The sequence below is a fragment of the Pyrus communis genome, chromosome 10 (assembly GCF_963583255.1).
Source record: "Pyrus communis chromosome 10, drPyrComm1.1, whole genome shotgun sequence".
NCBI lineage: Eukaryota > Viridiplantae > Streptophyta > Magnoliopsida > Rosales > Rosaceae > Pyrus > Pyrus communis.
Window position 1 is genome coordinate 14,553,867 of NC_084812.1, and position 25,367 is coordinate 14,579,233.

A 25,367-nucleotide genomic window follows, 5' to 3' on the forward strand; every position below is an offset into this window, starting at 1 on the left:
TTATTAGATTAGCAATCCCTCCTAATCCTCGGCCTAGAACGATCCCTACTTATATCTTTACTACAATTGTCAAAAAGAGGATTTAATTTGTGTGCTATTATTTATCATATCAGAGTGCATCATTTGCTATCCTCTATTCTAGGGCTTGCTTTTGAATCTTTCAGGAATTTTCTACACTTCATGACATTATTCTTTGAAACTTATACAGAACAATTTGCTAATACTTAAGGAAATTACTTATGAAGATATGCTTCATTTCATAACCCTTCGTGTAATATATAACTCTTCATTCATATGAAATGAACTCGTTACATAATGGGAAACCATGTTTACATGAGCAAATCACGATTTCAGGATTCAACTAGAAATCTTGTGTCATATCTTTCATTGTATTATAAATAGCCATATGTAATCTTCTAAGTTTAAAATCTCTAAGGATTTGTACTCTAGGAAAACAACTTACACTACTACGTGTCATCCTGTCTCATACCAATGAAACAAGTACATGACTACACAAACTTACATATGGGTTTATTTAATTGACACAAATGTGACCTGAAAGTATACCCATTCTATCTGGTCATTCTCGCCCAAATGGTCATCCTCAACAATATTAACAAATATTTTTTTAATTTTTAATTTCAAATCAAATAATAGTTTTTAAATTTTTTTACAAATCAGGTGCCAAAACCAGGCTGAATTACGCGCAAGTCATGATTTTATATCCACGAGTGTCCGTCTCCGGCTCCATCATAAAAACCTGATATTAGCCACAGTAATTAGCATCACTCATGAAAAACGCCATACCTGATACCACGACCACATCAACCAAAGCTCAAAACATGACATGCAATTCAGCACTTGATTACAATTCTGATAAGAGAGAGATTACGAGGGTCGACCTAAATACAAAATGATGCCAACTTGTGAAATTTAGATTCATTTTGGTGAAAAACACATTACACCAGCAAGTCGATGATGCAATAGTCACTTCTTATTCCCTAAAGAATCTGAGTTAAGTAATTAACTTGCTTTTACCCGACAATAAAAGCACAATCACCTGAACTATGTGGTTCTTAGCCACAATAGACAACAGAAATCAAAGAGTAATATAACTTACGATGTGCAATGCTTGGTGGGAGCAATGATGTCTGGTTAATCATATTCGTCTCCAATGCTCCATAGCAACCTAAATCACATTTACAGGAAAGGAAAATGTAATTTCACGCCAGTGCTTCGAAAGAGCCAAGAACAATTTACTAAGGGAGTTGAAAACAATACCAGAATAAAGAAAGAATGAATAGGGCCAAAAGATAGCCAATCTTAAAAAAGCGTTGCTTTTTCTCCCAGCTCAGTTGGTTATAGATCTCAGTCACATCTACCAAGTGCCGTCTCGTGATGTACCTGACAAAGAGTCACGGATCATATCAGATATGATGATAAGCTCTAATGTGGTATCTAAAGAGGTTTTGTGAATAAAATTATTCATCTTCTAATCATATGAAATAATGTAATAATATGATTCTTTTCTTGATCAATCATTACCTAGCTTTAAAGAACAAAAATAACTTGTGTTCTTGATAACTTGGAAATTATGAGGGCCAAAAATATAGTAAATACACCGATATTGATATAATCTCCTAATGCATTCAATATAATTTGCAATCCAAAGTATGTTATAACATGATGCCGTCCAGACACCATTGTGCATTTAGTTTACGTACTAGCATCCATATAGGTAGGCTATGAATGGCAGAAGGCTCTGTTCAACACGCACACATAGAGAGAGGGAGGGATGGAGCACAGAGAAAGGGTGGGCAATAGGTGGAGGGATGTTATGAAAAAGTACGATTTCATTATCTGGGGTGGTGAAATGTGATTTAATTTGTAAAAGCTTATTACAAAATTCCCAAACTGCCTCTCAGCCAATTGACAGTTCATGGTAAGGATCCAGATTTCACCAAAAAGTAATGAGCACACAGTCTTATTAGAACTAGAAATTCTAAAGACTCAGATTTCACCAAAAAGTATTTCCAGATCATAACTTGACCGTATGTCCATACCAATAAAACCAAATTGTAATCAAGTCTAAATTTCTTATCCCAACTTGTTAATAATATGCAAATGGGGTAGTGTTTGGGTTGTAACAACCATTCTCTTACAATGTTCAGTTGATTACCTAGCTGACTTATATACCATGTAAGCATGCTTCACTTGGAACAACGTTACAGTATAATCATATTCAAGTTTCGCACTTTTTACTGAAGTACGTGACAAAATGATGAATTCATAATCCATCATGAGCAAGTTTTTTCTTTCAAGATTAACAAGATTATATGGAAAGGCATATGACAAAAAGAAACACATAACCATGTTGTGGACGCTACATAACTTAAGCTGTACCCTATGGATTACACAGAGGTCGTCATTCATATAATTCTAGACACTAACAACATTTGAGTAATGGGTGAGAAAGAAACTTACAAATTGACATTATAATAAAGGTGCGGCAGAGCCATGAAAAGCATGAACCAATGTCGCGCTATAAGAAGAATGAAGCACAAAACTCCTTGAACAATAAATTCTGGCAAAATAACACTGTTTATCCGAGATGATGAATCATATGGGTTGATGTAGTCGTACTCGAGGTCCACCAAGCACACAAGCTGCATTCAACATTCACAGGGGTCAGGGTCATATATCTAAAAATCTCAAGAACCGTGTATAAATGCCAAGACCAACCACACAATGCAAGACCATATCTAGATATGACTTGTTGGGCAGCTCTACTAGGTAAAAATAGGTGTTATCGACACTTAAGGACAACAAATTGTATTGAGTAGAATTTCCGAAGAACGTCAATCCATATCTAAATATGACTTGTTGGACAGCTCTAAACAAAGGATTCCCTTCATTTAACTAGAATTTCCGCAGAACGTCAAGGAGTATCGTTTTCATCATAATTAAGCTTATGCCTGATCAAGTTTTTATATATGTCTTACAAAACTCAGGTTATTCGGCACAAGAATGTAACTTAGACTGTGTTTAAATTTACAACGCGCACACACGCACAGGTGCAAGTCCTACAGATTAACATGTTCTACAAATTTTGCAAAAGAACCAGCCTTGGGCGCATTGAGTATCAATTTCTAGAGCCAGTATTTCTTTTTATTTACAAGTTTTGCAAAAGCTCTTCCTGCAAATTTTTAAGAAAAAAAAAAGAAAACCAGGCTGCTTCTGCACCATGCTTTCTAAGTCAACATACATTTGATTTGAAGGGAAACAAAGCGTGAAATTTTTCAAAAGAAGAAATGAAAAGATAATCCCTTTTCTAGTTCCATGAACATCCAAAACAACATATGTGAATAGATACTTGATTTCAAAATTTAAAAATAAAAAACAAGAAAAACCAGTTACGCTATAAAGGTAAAATCTAAATACCCAGATGATCCGAGTCTGTGATCCAATGAGCATGTTCTGAATAAATAAAATTAATTAATTAATTAATTAAAAAAGTGGGATGAAATCGTGGAAGAATTACCTGATAACCCAGAATGCATAACAAAGCTAGAATGAAGAAGAAACTCAGCAGCCATGTCCACAGCATCTCCATAACCAACCACCCCTCTCTCTCTCTCTCTCTCTCCACTTTTTCTGTCTTCGTCTGCGTCTCCCTGTTTCCGCGCTTCGATCTTCTCTCTCAGTTTCTGTCTTCTTTTTTTTTCACAGAGAAACAATTTCAGGAATCAAGTTTTCTGCTGTTTTCTTTCTGCAAGCAGAAATCCAGTTCTTGTTTACGACAGGTAAGTATTTCTCGTTGTACCATACTTTGGCTTCTAGAAATAAAATTAGGAAAATACTTGGCTGCTGAAGTTTCAGCAGGAGCTCCTTACATCCAATCCGAGTGAACACGTGTTCATTCGGAATTCGGAATTCGGAATTGGATGTAAGCGGAAGTTCCTGATGAACCGTTCAGCAGAGCAGCGTTCATAAAATTATGAAATAAAAAATACTTGTATATATACCACTTTTTATGTTGTAACGAAAATCTAGATATCATGAAATTAAAAATTAAGAATTTTAACTAAAAGCTCTAAGTACTATTTATTTTAACGAAAAATCATATTTTTATACTAAAAAGTCAATCATGTACTATTCATTTTACCCTTTATTTTGTCCTTATTGTTAAAACTCAAAGTTTTCAAACCATTTTCATTAGTTTTCCTTTAAAAATTATGCTCATTGAGTCACGTTTAAATGGAATAACGGTTAACTAAATAATTAATAAATAAAAATATTCATCCTGTAATAATTTGTGTAAAAATGAAAAATTTTAAGTTCGAATCTCGTAAATGATGAATTCAATTCCAAATTAAACTGTTTATTACGTGGTATGACCAAACCCTTATCCTCTTAATGTAAAATATCGATCTAACTAAAATTAAAAAAAAAGGTCAGTGAAGTTAATTCAGGGTGTCTTTGTTTGCCTCGTTAGCTTTCACCGCATTAGATTGAATTAAATGTTAGCGTAGTCCGGACTAGCTTTCGCTAGACGGTCTTAGCGAGACCGCTCGAAATCGGGCGGACTGCTAATCCCAATTCTGCAATGTTTAGCGCCTCCCAGCTGCTCCTTCGCGTCCCACAACCATTTGAAAACCCAGATCCTGCACAACAGTCATTCCAGATCCAAAAAAAAAGTTCAAACATGCACACCTGTTCTAGACCCAATCCCCAATTCGAAACAAAATCGATGTGCGTCTAAAACCAAAAACCCACATCAGACGTTCTAGATTCGAGGACTTTGAAGTTATACGAAGCTCATCGACTAGCTGTTGGCCAATCTAAATGTCACCTGCAAATTTCAATGAACAAGATTGCTCGAATGGCACCTTCAAATTTCAGCGAACAAGTTCGCTAATTTTTATTTCGAAGGAGATTATGAAGTGAATTTAAGAGAGAGAGAGAGAGAGAGAGAGACGCAGATTGCAGAGTTGGATGGAAACAAGGGTGAGAGGAAAGTTAAGGTAGAAAGGGGAGAGAGAGACAAAAAATTGTGGATTTAATAAATATAAATAGCATTTGTCTACATACTTGTGTGTATGAGTATATTTTTTTAGATAATGAGAAAGAGAGAGGGATTTTACCTAAAAAACAGGAAATTTTGGTTTTTTATTTTTTTTTATTTTTTTTAATGTTAGAGGTATTTTAACTAAAAAAACAGGAAATTTTGGATCTTTGACATTACATTATTGCCTATTATTTTATTGTGCGATAGAAGACTAAGTAGTCTTTTCACCCTCTTTTGGTTGACAAATAGGGTTTTATTAATTAGTAGAGATATTGTCACTTAGTAATATAATTTAGTGATATTTCTCTTTACTTGTAAATGAGAAATCTTATATTCGATTCTCTCCAAAAGTGAATTTGAATCACGTTATTGCTAACCTATTATGAGGTTTAGTTGACTTCACCACCCATCTTAGTATAGATAATATCGTTTGTTAATAAATAAATAAAATATTAGAAATATGAATTAGAAAATAATAAAAAATATTGGGTCTCAGAAATAATTTAATACATGAATTAGTGCGACATTGCACTAAACGCCTCATTATTCTTATATTACTTAGTCCATGTCAAGCCAATCCAAGTTATTCATTGAAGCTAGTCTAGTCTGAGATAATCCAGTGCAACAAATGCACCCTTAGGGGACTGACTATAACACTACTTGTAAGTATTTAGTACAAGTAGTAGATTTTGATAAAGCTATACGAAAAGTCATCCATAATAATTTACATTCATAAGTAGACTTGACAATTTTTTACACGACCTAATAACATGACAAGTAAATCATACGAAAATAATAGATTTCGGGTCAACATGATAACTAATTAGGTCCTTATCGGGTCACAATAAGAATCCATTAATAACGGGTCTTGTAGGTTTACACGAGTATGACATATGGGTAACACATTTCGACACATTAAGAAAAAAAAGGTTATTTTGATAATTATAGTTTTTTAAACTACTAAAAAAATTTACTATAAATTACAATAGTCATAGTATATGACACACCCCGACCGAGATCGGAGCGTGCTGGCCGTCACACAAAGGTGACGTAGCCATGTGCACGTGCGGAAGCTAATAAGTAGTAATATAAAAGTACGAATAATTAAAAACTAGCATACAAGTACTAGAATGAGTGCTAGTTAGTGCGATACAAATTCAGAGCAGGTCTATAGCAGTCCAAATAAAACAACAACAGTAGTACGCCCGAAGGCGACCCTACAATGGGGAGTGTCTGTCAGAACGCCGAAAAGCTCTCAAGGGAAACCACCGCAACGGCTAAGCAACTAGAACCTGGAGGGGCGCAAAACAAAAGCGTGAGTGGGCAAAAACAATTCTTTCTAAAACCATTTATAAAATACTTTCTAACCCCTCGCCGTAAAACCTGTATACTTCCCAGAAAATAAACATATATACGTATGTGTAAACATGCAAAACATGCTCAAGGGTATGCCAATCATGCTCAAGATATGCCATGTCAAAACCTCGTAATGAAACGTATGTGCTCAGGTATGAATCATATCAATAACATAACATCTGGCAGCCGGAGTCACCTAACGTGACCTGTACGGCTGCATATAGAGCTCAATCTTAAACTCAACAACTGAACCTGCCCACGAGTCGGAACCACTCTAGGTGGTCTGTACGACAGGCCTGGGTGTAATACATATATACGCTCTAGTGCTACGATCACGTGAAGGCTGTGCGAATAATCGCGGGTCACCTACGAGTCGGAACCACCTAATGTGGTCTGTACGACAGGCCTATGCACCTAGCTTGGATCCAAGCTGAGCGTATGGTGCGGGAGGTGAACAACACGTGAAGGACTGTGCCCTACTCTGGGCGGGAGCACTAACACCGGGGGTGCAGGTTATGAGCTCTCTAAGCATCTCTAAACACTATGTAATGCAATCGTTAATTAACGCTTACCTGGCACTTACCTATGCCTCCACAACACCCACATATAAATATATATGCCATATGCATATGTATATGTATGCCACAAATAATGCATGCAAAGATGCATAAACGATAAATAATAAAGTGCATGGCATAAGGCAAATAACCCTTTTTAATTCAATTTCTGGGAATATAAATGTATATAGGTATATACGGAAAACAAAAGCTCACTCACTGGTATGTAGAAGGGTCGTAGCCCCCCTGTCTCGCGTGTGCACGCTCGTCCTCTGGGTACGTGTCACCTAGATGCGAAACAACTATAAAAACGTTAACTTTAAAGCACATAACCCGTTTCTCGTAATAACTTCTCATACATTGCTCAAAATGGACAAATGAATATACCAACGTGCTCTACACAACCTCAGGATCACAACCATATTTTTAGAAAAATTTTTGGACCCCGCACGCGCCCCCACGCGCCAGCACAGGCACGGACCTACGCGCCCCCCACGCGCGGCCACGTGCCAGGCACACTGACGGTGTCAACAGACGCCGTCATGAATATTCCGTTAAACTGACGGAATATTCCGTTAAAACTAACTGGTTCCGTTAACGGCGTTAGGAATATTCCGTCAGAATTGACGGAATATTCCGTCGCCTTCTTCCTTCGATCGCCGGCAACGTCGCCGGCGCCGGAACCTGGGAAAACCTGCAACTCAGGTTTTCTCACTCGTTTCTCGACCGTTTTTCGTGATTCTTGGACCAAATGAAAGCCCTAGACTAGTAGAACATGTCCCAACAAGTTTTAAGGGCTAAAACTAAGAGATTATACCTGTGCAAATTCTCCAAAACCGGCCAACTTCGAGCAGGACGATCCCGACGTCCAATTTTGTCCAACGAAGCACTCCGAGGCTCCTGGGAACCTCACAAACACAACTACGAGCTCAGAAAACCCAAAAACTTAATGTACAAACTTTGCATGAACAGTACACAATTCGGACCACTTCGAAACGACGTGAAAACGATGTGTTTCTCACCTGAAAATGCTACGGTTGTGTTCCCCTCGACCTCACGAGCTCAAATGTGTCCTTGGTTTCCTCGATCCACCACAGTTTGAGGGGTATGTGTGTTGGTCCGTACGTTTTTGGAAGAAGAAGAAGAAGAAAGGGAGAGAGAGAGAGACACGGGACAGAGACAGAGAGAGGGTGAAGAGAGACAGTGTATGTGCAGGTGTGTGTGTGTGGCCCAAAGCTTGCCAACACCACACAAAGTAACCAAAAACAATAATACGAAAACCAACTAGGGGTAAAAAGGTCATTTCCTAAGCACATTTCCGATATTTTCGGGACGGGATGTCACAACCTTCCCACCTTAAAAGAATTTCGTCCCGAAATTCAAAACAACAACGCAGCAACCCCCTAGTAGTCAAAGAACAATCGAGGGTACAAATCCCTCATCCGATTCTCTGTCTCCCACGTAGCTTCTTCGACTGAATGGTTTCTCCACAGAACCTTCACTAAATTCACTGTCTTGTTCCTCAGAACCTTCTCCTTCCAATCAATGATCGTCACCGGTTCCTCATCGTACGTCAAGTCTGGGTTAATCTCAAGCGGTTGAGGAGGTATCACATGAGATGGATCAGCAACATAGTGTCGGAGCATAGACACGTGAAAAACATTATGCACTCTAGCCAACTCCGGAGGCAACTCCAACCTGTAAGCTACCTCACCAACCCGTTCTGTGACCGCGTATGGTCCGATGTACCTAGGACTCAGTTTCCCCTTCTTTCCGAACCGCACAACACCTCTCCACGGTGAAAGCTTCAGAAATACCCAATCTCCGACCTCATATGTTCTGTCCGTAGCACGCCGATCCGCTAGACTCTTCTGCCTGTCCTGAGCTGCTTTCAGGTTAGACTTAATCACCTGAACATTCTGAGTAGTCTCCTCGACAATCTCTGGACCCACTAAAACTCTTTCTTCAACCTCTGACCAACATAACGGTGTGCGACAAGCTCTGCCATACAAGGCCTCAAATGGCGCCATGCCAATGCTCGAATGAAAACTGTTGTTGTAAGCAAATTCCATCAAATCCAACCTTTGGTGCCAAGCGTCACCAAACTGCAACACCGAAGCTCGCAGCATATCCTCCAAGGTCTGAATAGTTCTCTCTGACTGTCCGTCTGTCTGTGGATGATACGCCGTGCTGTAAAGTAATCTCGTGCCCAAAGCTTCCTGGAAAGCTACCCAAAACTTCGACGTAAATCGTGGATCTCGATCCGAAACAATACTCACTGGGACACCGTGGTACTTCACAACCTTCGAAATGAACAACTCCGCTAAACGGCTCAGAGAATACTTCTCTCTCACAGGAATAAAATGAGCCGACTTAGTGAGTCGATCGACGATCACCCAAATGCCGTCAAAGCCATTATGTGTACGCGGGAGCTTGTACACAAAATCCATGGTGATATTTTCCCATTTCCACTCTGGAACGGGAAGCGGCTGCAACAACCCAAACGGCTTCTTCCTTTCTGCTTTAACTTGCTGACAAACAGCACATCTGCTCACATACTCGGCTATCTCCCTCTTCATACCCGGCCAATAATAAAATGGTCGAATGGTATGATACATTTTCGTAGCTCCTGGATGCATGGCATAAGCCGAGATATGTGCTTCATCGAGAATTTCTTTCTTCAACTCCACACTCTTAGGCACGAACATTCTACCTTCTAACATCAACATGCCATCCGAATCACGAACTCTGAGGTCTCGCCTCCTTCCTTGCTCTCGAGCTTGAATAAGTTCTTGAGTCTCCTGATCAGTTACTTGGGCTTCAAGCACCCGATCAACAAGTATCGGCCTAACTTGGAAATTAGCAAGTAATGCCACATCTCGATCTTCGGCTTCTAGCCTTACCCCCGTAGTACGCAAGTCCACCAAAAGAGGAGCACGACTAGCGTACAACGCATTAATACGGCCCTGTGACTTCCTGCTAAGTGCATCAGCCACTACGTTCGCACGACCAGGATGATAATCAATCGTGCAATCGTAATCGCTGAGCAACTCCAACCACCTCCGCTGACGAAGATTAAGTTCTTTCTGAGTAAAGAGATACTGGAGACTCTTGTGATCTGTAAAGATCCTGCACTTTTCCCCGTAAAGATAGTGTCTCCACAACTTCAACGCAAAAATGATAGCAGCCAACTCCAAATCATGTGTAGGGTAATTCCTCTCATGAGGTTTCAACTGCCGCGAAGCATAAGCAATCACCCTACCATGCTGCATCAATACACATCCCAAACCATTCAAGGAAGCATCGTTATAAACCTCGAAATCACCGCTATCGTCTGGGAGTGCCAAAACATGTGCATGAGTGAGACAATGCTTCAACCGTTGGAAACTCTGCTCACACCTATCATCCCACTCAAATTTAACATCCTTCCTCGTTAACCTCGTCAACGGCAAGGCAATCACCGAAAAATCCTTAACGAACCTCCGATAATACCCTGCCAAACCAAGGAAACTTCTCACTTCGGTGACGGTTCGCGGTTGCTCCCAACTCTCTACCGCTGCAACCTTCTGAGGGTCAACCAAAATACCCTGAGCAGAAATGACGTGCCCCAAGAACGCAACTTGGTCTAACCAGAACTGGCACTTGCTAAACTTAGCATATAACTGGTATTCCCTCAACCTTTTCAACACCAAAGTAAGATGTCGAACATGCTCCGCTTTCGACTTAGAATACACCAGAATATCGTCAATGAAGACAATGACGAATCTATCCAAGTAAGGCTGGAATACTCGGTTCATCAAATCCATAAAGGCGGCTGGTGCATTCGTCAACCCAAATGGCATAACCAGAAACTCGTAATGACCGTAACGAGTCCTGAACGCCGTCTTAGGGACATCATCCCTACTGATCTTCAGCTGATAGTAACCAGACCTCAAGTCTATCTTAGAGAACACGCAAGCACCTCTCAGCTGATCAAACAAATCATCGATACGAGGCAAGGGATAACGGTTTTTAATCGTCACCCGATTGAGTTGCCTGTAGTCGATGCACAGCCTCAAAGTTCCATCCTTCTTCCTCACAAACAACACTGGAGCACCCCAAGGCGAAGTACTAGGCTGGATAAATCCCTTATCTACTAACTCTTGCAGCTGAACTTTCAATTCCCTTAACTCCGCAGGAGCCATACGATAAGGAGTTAAAGAAATAGGATTGGTACCTGGAATCAACTCAATGGTGAACTCTACGTCTCGATCTGGGGGTAACCCAGGTAAATCCTCAGGAAATACATCAGGGAAGTGTCTGACCACTCTCACATCCTCTATTCTGCTAGTAACAACCTCATCCAGCCACATGAGCCAGATACCCTTGACAACCCTTAGTTAACAACTTTTTCGCTCGTAGCGCCGAAATAACGCCATATCTCACCCCACTCTGCTCACCCACGAAGGTAACCACAGGTAGTCCAGGTCGGTGAAACGTAACCACTTTCCCATAACAGTCAATGTTGGCACGATAGAAGTGCAACCAATCCGTGCCCAGAATCACATCAAAGTCCACAATATCTAACGGGATAAGATCGGCTGACAAAGCAACACCCTCTACGATCACTGGACACCCCGGGTACACACAATCTACAACGCAACTCTCTCCCCTAGGCATAACAAACTCTAAATCATACCCTAGGGGTGTGGGGCGAGGTTGCGTCGCTTGAGCAAATGTATGAGAAATTACGGAATGTGTAGCTCCACAATCAATTAAGACTCTAGCAAAACAACCAAGAATGTTCAACGTACCCATAATCAAGTCTGGGTTGTTCTGAGCGTCCTGCAGAGAAATATTGTGAAGACGCCCCTGTCCCTGCTGACGCCCACCGCGGCCTCGGCTCGCCTGAACACCGCGTCCCTGAGCACCACGCCCCTGACTGGGCTGGCCTGCCTGTCTCGAAGATCCTGCACTGCTAGTGGCAATCTCCCCCTGCTGATACTGTCCTCCCTGATACCACTGTGAACCACCCGCTGGGGCTGGAGGATACGGCATATAGCCGCCCGAATACTGGGGATAGCCACCCTGGGAATAGGGATCCTGAGGGTACTGATACTGCCCCGGAGCATAAGGGACAGCATCACCCTGATAGTGGTAAGCACCACCTCGACCCGTCTGGCCGTAACTACTAGGACCCTGGATCTGCTGGAGTGGTGCAGGCGGTGGCATAAAGGTCTGCTGTGGTTTCTGCTGCTGCTGACCCTGGGGACAATTTGCCGCTCTATGTCCCACCTGTCCACATGTGAAACAACCGTTGCTACCACGTCTACACTCACCGAAATGTCGGTTGTTACACCTGCGGCAAATAGGGGCTCTGCCTCGCCCACCATCGCCCTGCCTCTGGCCTCTAGCGCCACCAGAAAATCTACCTCCACGACCCTGCCCAGTGGCACTGAAGCCACCACTCGAAGAACTAGAACTAGCTCCACCTCTCTTGAAGTTCTGAGTCTGTCGGGGCCCGAGCGATGCCTGACCTTTGCCCTTGTCATCTTTCTTCTGGTTGCCGTCCTTCTCTTCATCCGTATCGCTCGACATATTCTCGGAATCCTCGATCCTCAACAGTATCTCATAGAAGTCCCGATAAGTCTCGCTGTGGACCGTAGACGCCATAGAACGCCACTTCTTCCTGGTGCCCAGACGGAAAAGACGGAGCATCTCCGCCGGATTACCAGCGACATCAGGGTGATAACGGGACAAGTCCGTATACTTACGGTAGTACTCATTCGCTGACATCTTCCGCTGTTTCAGTTCGGAAAACTCCTGCTTCTTACGGTCAATGTACTCAGGGGGTACATATCTTCTCCTAAACAACCCCGTAAACACGTTCCAATCAATCCTCTGATCCGGAGTCAACCTACGAAGCTCCTGCTCCCACCAAGCTGCCGACTCCGTATCCAGAAACCAAGCGGTCGTCTCGACCCACCTCTCCATAGGCAAGTTCCCCTGATTATGTAGCACCCGGAAAGTCTTCTCTATGTGTTCTAGCCAGCGCTCTGCGCTCTCGGGTCCCTCACTGCCCTTAAACTTATCCAACTTCAGATTGTACATCGTCTCCAGAGGAGTCCTCTGGGGAGGGCGCATCACTGCCTGAAGGGCTGTAGCAAAAGCTTCCCCCAACTGAGTAATATCGGGGAAACTAGGCTCAGAAGAGCGACGGGGTTCCCGACGAGGCGGCATAGTTCTGACAGAAGACACCAAAATTATTAGAATACTCACAAGGACACAGGACTGCCAAACCTAGGCTCTGATACCAAACTGACACACCCCGACCGAGATCGGAGCGTGCTGGCCGTCACACAAAGGTGACGTAGCCATGTGCACGTGCGGAAGCTAATAAGTAGTAATATAAAAGTACGAATAATTAAAAACTAGCATACAAGTACTAGAATGAGTGCTAGTTAGTGCGATACAAATTCAGAGCAGGTCTATAGCAGTCCAAATAAAACAACAACAGTAGTACGCCCGAAGGCGACCCTACAATGGGGAGTGTCTGTCAGAACGCCGAAAAGCTCTCAAGGGAAACCACCGCAACGGCTAAGCAACTAGAACCTGGAGGGGCGCAAAACAAAAGCGTGAGTGGGCAAAAACAATTCTTTCTAAAACCATTTATAAAATACTTTCTAACCCCTCGCCGTAAAACCTGTATACTTCCCAGAAAATAAACATATATACGTATGTGTAAACATGCAAAACATGCTCAAGGGTATGCCAATCATGCTCAAGATATGCCATGTCAAAACCTCGTAATGAAACGTATGTGCTCAGGTATGAATCATATCAATAACATAACATCTGGCAGCCGGAGTCACCTAACGTGACCTGTACGGCTGCATATAGAGCTCAATCTTAAACTCAACAACTGAACCTGCCCACGAGTCGGAACCACTCTAGGTGGTCTGTACGACAGGCCTGGGTGTAATACATATATACGCTCTAGTGCTACGATCACATGAAGGCTGTGCGAATAATCGCGGGTCACCTACGAGTCGGAACCACCTAATGTGGTCTGTACGACAGGCCTATGCACCTAGCTTGGATCCAAGCTGAGCGTATGGTGCGGGAGGTGAACAACACGTGAAGGACTGTGCCCTACTCTGGGCGGGAGCACTAACACCGGGGGTGCAGGTTATGAGCTCTCTAAGCATCTCTAAACACTATGTAATGCAATCGTTAATTAACGCTTACCTGGCACTTACCTATGCCTCCACAACACCCACATATAAATATATATGCCATATGCATATGTATATGTATGCCACAAATAATGCATGCAAAGATGCATAAACGATAAATAATAAAGTGCATGGCATAAGGCAAATAACCCTTTTTAATTCAATTTCTGGGAATATAAATGTATATAGGTATATACGGAAAACAAAAGCCCACTCACTGGTATGTAGAAGGGTCGTAGCCCCCCTGTCTCGCGTGTGCACGCTCGTCCTCTGGGTACGTGTCACCTAGATGCGAAACAACTATAAAAACGTTAACTTTAAAGCACATAACCCGTTTCTCGTAATAACTTCTCATACATTGCTCAAAATGGACAAATGAATATACCAACGTGCTCTACACAACCTCAGGATCACAACCATATTTTTAGAAAAATTTTTGGACCCCGCATGCGCCCCCACGCGCCAGCACAGGCACGGACCTACGCGCCCCCCACGCGCGGCCACGTGCCAGGCACACTGACGGTGTCAACAGACGCCGTCAGGAATATTCCGTTAAACTGACGGAATATTCCGTTAAAACTAACTGGTTCCGTTAACGGCGTTAGGAATATTCCGTCAGAATTGACGGAATATTCCGTCGCCTTCTTCCTTCGATCGCCGGCAACGTCGCCGGCGCCGGAACCTGGGAAAACCTGCAACTCAGGTTTTCTCACTCGTTTCTCGACCGTTTTTCGTGATTCTTGGACCAAATGAAAGCCCTAGACTAGTAGAACATGTCCCAACAAGTTTTAAGGGCTAAAACTAAGAGATTATACCTGTGCAAATTCTCCAAAACCGGCCAACTTCGAGCAGGACGATCCCGACGTCCAATTTTGTCCAACGAAGCACTCCGAGGCTCCTGGGAACCTCACAAACACAACTACGAGCTCAGAAAACCCAAAAACTTAATGTACAAACTTTGCATGAACAGTACACAATTCGGACCACTTCGAAACGACGTGAAAACGATGTGTTTCTCACCTGAAAATGCTACGGTTGTGTTCCCCTCGACCTCACGAGCTCAAATGTGTCCTTGGTTTCCTCGATCCACCACAGTTTGAGGGGTATGTGTGTTGGTCCGTACGTTTTTGGAAGAAGAAGAATAAGAAAGGGAGAGAGAGAGAGACACGGGACAGAGACAGAGAGAGGGTGAAGAGAGACAGTGTATGTGCAGGTGTGTGTGTGTGGCCCAAAGCTTGCCAACACCACACAAAGTAACCAAAAACAATAATACGAAAACCAACTAGGGGTAAAAAGGTCATTTCCTAAGCACATTTCCGATATTTTCGGGACGGGATGTCACAGTATATATGTGTATATTATATATTAAATATGCGTTATTATATTATTATTCTATATAAATTTTAAAAATATAAGTTTTATTTATGCATTTATTTTTATAGTATACTATAGGCAAAAAGTGAGAATAAAAACATCAAGTAATTTAAAAACATCAAACACATTAAAAAAACGTGCATGTTTCCTCAACCTTGAAATACAACTCTCTTCATTTTGTATATTCTTCAACATTTGGTATTTTGTAGTAATGTACTAATATTTTTTTCATTAAGCTCTTATTTTGGTGTATATAATACTTGAAAGACAATTTTTTATTTGTTTTTTTTATGTTTTGAAGTAATATTTATATGACATTATTGTAACATCCCACTTCGTCCAGGGGAGTGGATCCTGTAAGCTAGTGAGCTCCCAAAAGACTTTGTGCTAGGTAGGGATGAGAATCTGCATATAAGGCAGCGAGTTCGCGTGAGAGCAATCCCAGGATGGGTGACCCACTGGGAAGTTCTCGTGTGAGTTCCCAAAAACAAAACCATGAGGGCGTGGTCAGGGCCCAAAGTGAACAATATCGTGCTACAGTGGATTCGAGCCCGGGATGTGATGGGGGCTCGGGTCGGGATGTGACATTATGGTATGCATATACTAATTTAGTATTATATTTTCATTTTTATTTGGTCAAATTATGTTTTTTATTTTTATTATTTATTGATTTAAAATATATTTTCTCTAATCAGTTAGGAGTCGAGTCATATTACCTGATAATATTAACAGGTCGATTTCATGTTGGATCATATTACCCGTTTACTTTAACAAGTGTTCATGAAAATAACATGAACACGAAAAACACGATACGAATACCAAGTATGTTCACGAGAGTTGAACCTAAAACTTCTCATTATAAGTAGGGTAGAATAAAATTTTACATTAAGTGGTGTGTGCAAAGCGTAATTTTCGCCCAATAGAACTACGTTTTGGGCTGGTCGAGTGTATTGAGGCCTTCTCTAACCAATCTGTGCGACGTGGGCCTCGGTCGTTAGTCCTAGTCCCCACACCAAAACGACACCGTAAGCCCGATTTATTTCTTGAAGCAAACGACACCGTGGGATCTGAACGAAGAAAAGCAAGGTGTTTGAAACCCAGAGACCTCACTCTCCATTTCCAATCCCTAATTTTGCTTCTCTCTATCTCTCAACCCAGACCGATCCGCCATGACCAAGCAGCACGCTAACTGGTCCCCTTACGACAACAATGGCGGGTATGTATTCTCTCGTTCCCTGCAACAATATCGTCGTTTCCTCTTTTATTTTTATTTTTATTTTTTATTTTTTGGGATTTTAATGTTTTCGTGCCTATTGCAGGTCCTGTGTGGCGATCGCCGGAGCCAACTACTGTGTGATTGCCGCCGATACTCGGATGTCGACCGGTTACAGTATTCTCACCCGCGACTACTCCAAAATCTGCAAATTGTATGCTTTTATACCAATTTCTCTCGTATTTATATAATTTTTTTTCATGAATTTTTATATTTATGCACTCGATTTCGGAGATTCGAAAGTCTGGCCGCTGTGTTTTTATAGAAAACTTCATTTTAATCCTTGGGAAAGATGACTTTTATCTGATTTTACTGGTGTTAGGAATTTTTTGTTGGCGTTTTTAGGGTTTTAACTGATTTTATTTTGCTCGTGGTTAGGTTTGATTTTTAATTACCACTTGGGTTTGTGTTTTACTTCTGTATTAGAGGTTTAGCCTAGTGGGTTTTGGGGAAGGTACATTGCATTTAGTTAGCGGGATTTTTGCTCACTACCCCCTGGCGATGCTGACCATTACTATCGTATTGACTACTGTTGGATGAGTATGAGTTTCGAGATTTGTGTAGTACTTAGAGTAAATCACACTCGTCCAACGGTGGTTAATACGGTGGTAATGGTCACCATTTAAGGGTGGTGAGCAAAAATGCTCTCTTTAGATGGCTTATAGGAAGTGTGGTGATTATAACAGTTTGCTTCTTGGACATTTGTAATGCTTGCAGTTTTACTGCTAATGATTTTTGGGATAGCTATTGTGTTTGCTATCATTTTTATAGTTGATTCCACTGACTGAAATATGTAAAAAAAATTAGCAGATGATAAATATGAGAGGTAATATGCACCAAAAACATGTTATTGCAGTATAAAAAAGCATGAAATTATGCTGAAGAGAAATTGAGTTAGGAAGTGAAGCTTCTGTATTCATAAGCTAAATCAAAGATTCTTAATTGAAGTATTATAAAGCATGAAAGTATCAAGGTGCAAAACAAAGTAGATATGAATTGACGCTGCTAGGATTGAGTACCTGAGCTAGTGTCACTGTGTCAGACCAGATTGTTAAAGCACCTTAGTCTAAATTTTGATGCTGAGGAACCAATAGGTTTCTGAAACCCTGACCAACATACTGTACTAATTTTAGAAATAGGCTTATATCCAGGTGAGGAGGACCCTGAGCACAGCTTAAGAAATTACTAGGAAGATAGAATTAAAAGATAAGAGCCGACGAAGACAAAAAATGAATTTGAAGGTACCGCAGCCAAAAAAGGAAAAAAAAAAAAAAAAAAAAAAGTGAGGCAGAGAATTAAAGGTAGGTAGGCATATGAAAAGTGTATGATCAGATGCCCCCAGATTGCAAAGGTGATAAATTAGTTGGGGAAGAGAAAAGTTTAGTATAACAGACAAAAACATGATGCAAAATTGGTTCAACTTTGGCATGGGTTTTTCCCCTTTTCCTCATTGTTATGAGATAACTTCCAGACGTACCAAAAAAATTGTTAGTGATAAGTTATGGTTGCTAACTGAGGGAAGCGAAGGTGCAATTAGAAGAGTACATCAGCCCTTAGTAGTCTTTGATGGACTATTTTATGTTGGGAGTTTTGATTTTTTGTTCACCACATTTACAGATTTAGTTGATATTGTTTGTGTCTTACTGTTTTGTCTTTTGAACTTGCAGAGCGGACAAAGCTGTATTGGCTTCTTCTGGTTTTCAAGCTGATGTGAAAGCTTTGCAAAAGCATTTGGCAGCTAAGCACTTGGTGAGGCTTCAAAATCCTATTACAATACTTTGTTTTTCTTTTTTTTTTTTCTTTCTTTGAACGCTATTCGTTTGCAATGCAACAGATGGTGTCAGATGTTTTTTTACCATGTATAGGCTAGATTTATTTATGCTGGCATGTAATAAATATTGAGTTATGCCAAGAACTGATGATACATCCTTTTTGTCATTGTTTCCCAGACTTATCAGCATCAACATAACAAACAAATGAGCTGCCCTGCGATGGCTCAACTGCTTTCCAACACCCTTTACTACAAGCGGTTCTTCCCCTACTACGCGTTTAATGTTTTGGGTGGCTTAGATAGTGAAGGTAAATATTAGAGTTTAAAACCTTTGGTTGCCAGTTGAGACTTTTGCTGCTAACAAATCATTTTAATTACTAATCTGCAGGTAAGGGTTGCGTCTTCACATATGATGCTGTTGGTTCCTATGAGAGGGTTGGGTATAGCTCCCAAGGTTCTGGTTCTACACTTATCATTCCTTTTCTGGACAACCAATTGAAGTCTCCTAGCCCACTCCTATTGCCTGCCCAGGTTTGTTCTCGATTTTGATTACTAGTTTGCATCATACTATTGGTTGTTTGTATGTTATTAATCTACCCCACAATTTAGGACTGCATATTTGTTTGTTATTAATTTGCAGGATGCTGTCACACCGCTGTCTGAAGCAGAAGCGATCGACTTGGTCAAAACTTGTTTTGCATCTGCAACTGAAAGAGATATTTACACTGTAAGTTTCCGGTCCTTTTAATATCTGTCCATTTTGTATCAAGCTCATATGAACCTCGTTCTTTAATGTGTCATTGACTCATGGATGCGTTACAGGGCGACAGGCTAGAGATTGTTGTCCTCAATGCGGATGGCACCAGATATGAGTATATGGAGCTGAGGAAGGACTGATGTGTGCCCAAAAGAAATTGGAAATTCATATGCTCCACTGTTTGTTGTGTTTAGACAGTAAGACTAGAATTTCTCTTTATTGGATGTCTTGAGTAAAAGAACATATCTGATATCTTTGGTATGAATACAAAAATCATGACACGACTGGTTGCCAAAATCTGAAAATCTGAGATTCAATGTTGATCTATCTGCATGATTGTTGATCGAATTGCATATGATCTTATTGTGTAACGGTAACAGGATCTCAAAAGCTGTCTTTCGACGCCCAACCTTTCTTCTCTAACTCTTGCCGCAATGCCTGACATAAAAGCCGGGAATTTGTTCAACTGAAGGTTGCTTTTATGAATGCAGTTGTTAGGTATAGGTGACAATATTGAGATTGTTTGCAGTGCTCACCTTGATTCTTTTTCTGTTGATGTTGAAATCGGATATCCCCAACCGGGATGCCGATCGATACTCGACTATTGAGTCGTTGCCTGGTGGAAACCAAAACTCTACATCATCCACAAGCTGCACCAACACAAGAACAATCCATGTGTTATTGTTACTCGACCATAGATCCTACATTGATTGATGACTGGCAGTCATTCACGTACACGTACACTAATGTCAGAAGCTCATTTTATATTCTAAAATCCGGGTTCCGGGTTACACCTACCCCTAAAATGGCGCTTTGGTACTCCACGCGAACATAGTCGTCTCTCTTCTCCATAATCTGCGGTGTGAACTTGTCTGGCTTTGTCGATTTAATCTGCAAATTGAGTTATGAGATATGAGTTTTCCTGATTTTTTATTTTTATTTTTATTGAAACAAACAATATTTATCTACATTAAGGGCTGAGAAAGTGAGATATGTCTCACAATGGACTATCAATAATGTGGTTCAAATTCGCCTTTGGGAAGAATCAAATCTAAGACTTCTCACTTACAAATGAAGAGGAATACTACTATTCTGTAGTATTAAGTGGCACGAGTTTTGATGATTTAAGTGGAAATAAATGACAAATGGAAACATGTTTGAAGTGCTTTTACCACTTGGAGAAGTTCTTCCATCGCAACTTCTCTGCTGACCGGCTTTTTCCTACTTCCATTGTAGTTCCTGTAATTTAATATAAAAAAAGAGAGCACATTTTACTTGATGGTCGGTGGAAGGATGAGGAGACATTTGGTCTATTGACTCCATCATACGTTCCCCACATGGGCGTCTTCCTTTAGAAAGTTTAGTGGATTGCAGCCTTCCAGGTTTGACCCTTCGTTTGGTCAAAGTTCAACCATCTCATTTTCTCATTGCATCGATTTAGGGTCTGAGACACCCAAAACCGATCAAAACAATTTTAAGCTAAAAAAATACTAAAAGTACGAATTCTAACTCATATGACAGGGAATTGGATCTGCTCCGACCTCAGTGTCCGCAGCTTAAGGACTAAAAAATTTAGATCTTTGATTTGTGTGGAAAAGAAATTAAAGTCGTTGATTTGTATGAGGTGTATCACTAGAATGAGTTAATGAGAACTGTCATATTTAATTTGTGTGGTCCAAATTTTTTGATCTCTAGGTTCTGAATACTGAGGTTCGAAGTGAATCCAATTTCTTCATTTGATCATATCTCAACTTATTTTGATCATTATTTTTCTTTAATTAGTTCTTGGTTTAGTTTATCTACTTTTGTAATGTTTCGAATTTGTCCTTTTAATTTGGTTCTTGTTAGGGCTTTGACAAAAGGTTTAGCAAGTATAGTGGATTAGTATATGTATGACACCTTCCAATGATAAATAAAGAAGAGAGAATGTAGTGGATTAGTATATGTATGACACCTTCCATACTAAAAAGACAATATTTATACTTATCAATATGTTTGGTATGGTTCATTCACCAAAAGCATCCATGTTTTTTATATGTCTTTTTAGTATAGTTCATGTTTTTTCCTCGTAAATAAGAGGGTCATAGATTTGATTCATGTGAACTCTGCGCTCGACACAAAGGTTGAAGACTCGTTTGAAAAATTGCTTTTAAATAATAAAGAAAATATTTTTGTGTTCCAAAAGCGTGCATTTTTTTTTTCTTCAGAATTAACTTGCAGTTTTATTAAAGATTAGTTCTAAAAATATTTTCTTTAAAAACAACCGGTCATTTAACACTTTCCAAATGAACCCTAACCCAAATCTCTTATCCCTCAACATATTTTAATTTGTGTATCAAAATGTATAAATATTGTGATTGCCAAAGCTTTTGATTAAAATTCTTGATTTGAAAAAAAACACCACAACAATATAAAATATAAAGTTCTTGGTTAACATTTTTTTTTTTTTGGACAACTTGATTAACATTCTTAATTAAAGCATCTGGGAAAATTCTCAATAAAATAACATGAGCACTAAACTAAAACAATAGAAAAGCAAGACATGAGAATTAGCAACATCATGAGGTTTAGGAAGTCGGTAAACCTTCTGGAAACCTGAATTCATCGCATCGCCAAACTCTATTAAACCTCTTAAAAAAAAAGCAAGAAAAATGGATAAAAATTAAAGAAGAAGAAGAAGAAGAAGAAGAAGAAGAAGAAAGATACCAGGGAGGGGCATAATGGGTAAGGTCACTGACATTTTCAGAGGTTGATATGCAATTCTTAGTAGCTGGGCAAAGAGCCAAAGCTTGCTGATTTTTCTGCACCCCAAGATACTCGGGCTTTTTACCACTGCACCCCATCAAACCCAATTAAATTACACAAAAACTGTTCTGGAAAAACATGATTTTTAAATTAAATTATAAATTGAATGATCCAAAAATTCAGCTGGGGTAATAGATAAGATTGAACTATGTACCTCAAGTTGAAGATGGCTCCTACCACTGCCAATTCGCTGCTCCTCAGTATTATTTCCCTTCAATTGTTACATTATAACGTTTTTATCAGAAATTATGTATCTATATATATATGTATGTATGTATGTATGTATGTATGTATGTATATGTAAAGAGAGAGAGAGAGGAGCACCTTCGACCAATTGGGTCGGTGGGTTTATGGTCGTTTTGCTGCTGCTGCTGCTTCTGAGAAACTATGATACGATGGGGAATGGAGAAACTGGTACGCTGTTTCAGTTTGCTGTAATTCTTGTAGTGGTTGTAGAAGGAGGAGGAGCTTGCTGGGTATGCCATGGAAGCCATCTTTTTACTCTCTGTTTCTTTCTTCTATTTTTCTTTGTGCTGGGTGTGTGTGCAGGGTTCAATGTAAGTTTATGCGTATTTATCAGCATATTGCTGTCGCCTTTTTCTTATTCTGTCACTAAATTGGACAAGCTCTTCGTCTTCGGTCCTACTTCTTGGGTTGGACCGTGTGCAGGGATAGGCTTCGCGTTTTCTAAAGTGCGGACCGCACTTTGCGAACTTTGTATGCTGACCGAACTTGGGCCGGTAGATCAAATTTGAACGGTTAAAAACTAAAATATCCAAATAAGTATAGGGTAAATTCGGGTCATAAATGATCTTTCACTAATTGAAAACGGCACCTGGTATCAATTCAAAATTTTTAGGATTTAAACTCTCTCTTCCCCCCACCCTGGGACATTAGCAATTACGATCTTAAATTTGTCTTCTTCACCCAAAACTCTTCATCTTCCGCCAACCCTCAAACATCATTCCTGTCGAAAACTTGCTTACCGTTCGAAAATTTCCTTGCATTCAAAACTCAGTCGTAGTTTTGTTGTGCTTGTTGTCTCCAACCTAACTGCACTTCCATACAGAAGTTTAGAAATTTAGGTGACTTTGGTTCGAGGGTGAGCAGTCGGGTCCACAAAAAGGACGTGGTGCTTGCTTGATTAGAGTTGGGTTTAGAGTTCTTGATTCCCTAATAGTTGACGTCATACTTCATTCCCCAAAGTAAATTTGAAATTTGGTGAGTTTGGAAATTTGGAACCCTAGAAGTAAATTTTGTTATTTATGTAAATTTGATTAATTAATTTGGTGTTTATGGTTAATTATGTAAGTTGGTTGATGAAGTTAGTTGAAATTTGTGGATATTTGTGGAATTTTTGGAAATTTTGGTGGGATGTGGGTTTATGGAATGTTGTTGACAAGTTGTGTAAAAGGGATAGGTCGTTCAGTTTTGTTTTGTTGAAGCTAATGTTATTGAGTAGGGAATGATTTGTGTTGATAAAATCTTTGTTAATTTTTTTAATTAACTTGATATTGCTGAAGTCATGAAGGTTTGTTTACTGTAGATATATTGTTATGAAAACTTGTTGACATGTTTTGTTAATGTTATACATTATTGAATTTGGTTGTTATTAGGGTATATATTGTTCAATTTGTTTGTATTGAATGCTTATATCATTATGTGTACAGAAGATGGCAACTCATGGGTTCAACTAGCAACAAAAGAGGAAGAATAATATAGGAAAAGGGTTAACGACCTTTCTCAAGCAAGTCATGTTCTAGGAATGATGCATCAAAAGTTTAATGGCACACAACTTGCTGGTTTTTGGGCATCACTATTCGGACACTTAGGTAGTGGCGATAGACTAGCCTTTAATGGCCAATTGGTGTGTGAATTGTCGCTCCATACAACAGCTAATCAAGGGGTGAAAGATTTAGAGGAACTCACATATTAATAGGATGTGAAGAAACCCTATGATATAGAGCTTGAGCCTTCCAACATTAGGCTTTTGTCTACTTATTTTCCAGCGGTTTTGTTGGAGAGATAGCAAGGGTAAGTGTTGGAACTACAAAACAATAAACAACCTTAAGCAAGCCTATGATGGGAGCGGTGGGGGTGGGGGTGGGGTGGGGTAGTGGGGGGGAGAGGGGGGAAAATGTGCCGAGCAAAGGCTCTCCGATGGTCAAGTTAGTGAACAGTTTTAAACTTAAGTAGTGGGTAAAAGAATTTAAGTGTTTAGATTATGTTATCAAAGATGAACCCTAGACATGTGTATTTATACCATCATGAGAGAGAACTTTTTAGGATAGAATCCTCGTTCTAAGCTGGGAGAATCTTAGAGGATATCTAGAAGTAGATATTGCACCCTCTTAGGATTATAATTACTTGTGGTGCACGTCAATTTCTAAATTAGGAATTCTACGACTTAAAGGATATGATTATATCCCGATCAATTCGTGTATCAGCCTTACTTCGACCCTGGAAAATCATGGTTGCACAGTTGCCCCTAACTATGCATCTGAGAGGCAACTTGTTCTCCTCGAGGATGGATTATTATCCACAAATCATATATACCTTTTGGGGTAAGCTGAAATACGTGCCGCTTGGTTTTCTATCTTCGCGTGTTGATCTGAATCTTGGCGTTAAAATGAAGGTGTTTCGGATTTAGACGTGCGTCTCTGAGTATCATGCCATAACGTTCGTAATTATGAGACTTTGCATTTGTGGCAGGTACACGAAAAATAAGCAATCTCCTTCGATATTCAGTACTAATGTTTTAACCGTCGAATTCACTAACCCCTAAGTAAGTCAGTCCGTATTCGACAGCCAGATAATTCTGTCAAATGACGCCTATATATCCTCAAATCATTTCCTTTCGTTCAACCAGAACTAATCACTCGTCGTTAAAAAAAAATCAACTTTCTTCTCGTACCAATTCAAAAACTCTCCTTGTTTTTCGAAGCCTTACCCATGTCCTCTTCAAGCAAAAGTACCAAATCACTTGAAATTTTGCTTATAGCCTTCCACTAACGAGGGTTCATACTTAGGAGGAAGGTCAAACCTTCATTGAAAATTACCAAGATCTCTTGGGCCAATCTAAAATCTGGTGTGAGCGGGGTCAAGATATTCACGCAGCACTCCCAGTATTGTTTGATCCTCAGTATCTCTACATTAGGATTTATCCTTGGTTTTTGGACTTCGATCTTCATT

The 25,367-nt window shown here is 40.2% G+C and overlaps 3 protein-coding genes across 4 annotated transcripts; 1 reads left to right on the plus strand and 2 right to left on the minus strand.

The window, feature by feature from the left end:
* Positions 1-265: 265 nt before the first annotated feature.
* On the minus strand, positions 266-3,913 carry LOC137748814 (protein cornichon homolog 4-like). Of its 2 annotated transcripts, none has more exons than XM_068489002.1 (5): positions 3,542-3,911; positions 2,485-2,666; positions 1,282-1,404; positions 1,121-1,189; positions 266-760 (listed from the first exon to the last, which is right to left on the minus strand). In XM_068489002.1, the coding sequence occupies exons 1-4, from the start codon at positions 3,611-3,613 to the stop codon at positions 1,156-1,158; spliced, it is 411 nt and encodes a 136-aa protein (XP_068345103.1). In that variant the 5' UTR covers positions 3,614-3,911; the 3' UTR covers positions 266-760; positions 1,121-1,155. The 2 variants fall into 2 exon arrangements, with proteins under 2 accessions (XP_068345103.1, XP_068345104.1); XM_068489003.1 differs by lacking the exon at positions 266-760 and adding an exon at positions 804-902 and having other exon boundaries at positions 3,542-3,913.
* Positions 3,914-16,629: 12,716 nt separating this feature from the next.
* Positions 16,630-19,660, plus strand: LOC137746803 (proteasome subunit beta type-1). The gene is made up of 7 exons (XM_068486812.1): positions 16,630-16,785; positions 16,889-16,996; positions 18,510-18,591; positions 18,792-18,921; positions 19,002-19,144; positions 19,254-19,340; positions 19,436-19,660. Exons 1-7 carry the CDS (start codon positions 16,739-16,741, stop codon positions 19,508-19,510), a joined length of 672 nt encoding a protein of 223 aa, XP_068342913.1. The 5' UTR covers positions 16,630-16,738; the 3' UTR covers positions 19,511-19,660.
* Positions 19,661-19,670: 10 nt separating this feature from the next.
* Positions 19,671-22,731, minus strand: LOC137746802 (uncharacterized). Its single transcript, XM_068486811.1, has 7 exons — positions 22,500-22,731; positions 22,330-22,386; positions 22,077-22,202; positions 20,543-20,609; positions 20,169-20,261; positions 19,907-20,020; positions 19,671-19,808 (listed from the first exon to the last, which is right to left on the minus strand). Exons 1-7 carry the CDS (start codon positions 22,667-22,669, stop codon positions 19,755-19,757), a joined length of 681 nt encoding a protein of 226 aa, XP_068342912.1. The 5' UTR covers positions 22,670-22,731; the 3' UTR covers positions 19,671-19,754.
* Positions 22,732-25,367: the final 2,636 nt, after the last annotated feature.

What these genes read in the sequence shown, in the direction of transcription:
- LOC137746803 (XM_068486812.1), top strand. Translation starts at nt 16,739, where the DNA reads ATGACCAAGCAGCACGCTAACTGGTCCCCTTACGACAACAATGGCGG. An exon ending in GGGTGGCTTAGATAGTGAAG is followed by an intron (nt 18,922 to 19,001) that starts GTAAATATTAGA and finishes ACTAATCTGCAG; the next exon opens with GTAAGGGTTGCGTCTTCACA. An exon ending in CTGAAAGAGATATTTACACT is followed by an intron (nt 19,341 to 19,435) that starts GTAAGTTTCCGG and finishes GATGCGTTACAG; the next exon opens with GGCGACAGGCTAGAGATTGT.
- LOC137746802 (XM_068486811.1), bottom strand. Translation starts at nt 22,669, where the DNA reads ATGGCTTCCATGGCATACCCAGCAAGCTCCTCCTCCTTCTACAACCAC. An exon ending in ACCAAAGCGCCATTTTAGGG is followed by an intron (nt 20,021 to 20,168) that starts GTAGGTGTAACC and finishes GTGTTGGTGCAG; the next exon opens with CTTGTGGATGATGTAGAGTT. An exon ending in TCAACAGAAAAAGAATCAAG is followed by an intron (nt 19,809 to 19,906) that starts GTGAGCACTGCA and finishes CTTTTATGTCAG; the next exon opens with GCATTGCGGCAAGAGTTAGA.
- LOC137748814 (XM_068489002.1), bottom strand. Translation starts at nt 3,613, where the DNA reads ATGGAGATGCTGTGGACATGGCTGCTGAGTTTCTTCTTCATTCTAGCT. An exon ending in TATGCATTCTGGGTTATCAG is followed by an intron (nt 2,667 to 3,541) that starts GTAATTCTTCCA and finishes TGTTGAATGCAG; the next exon opens with CTTGTGTGCTTGGTGGACCT. An exon ending in TTCATTCTTTCTTTATTCTG is followed by an intron (nt 1,190 to 1,281) that starts GTATTGTTTTCA and finishes AATGTGATTTAG; the next exon opens with GTTGCTATGGAGCATTGGAG.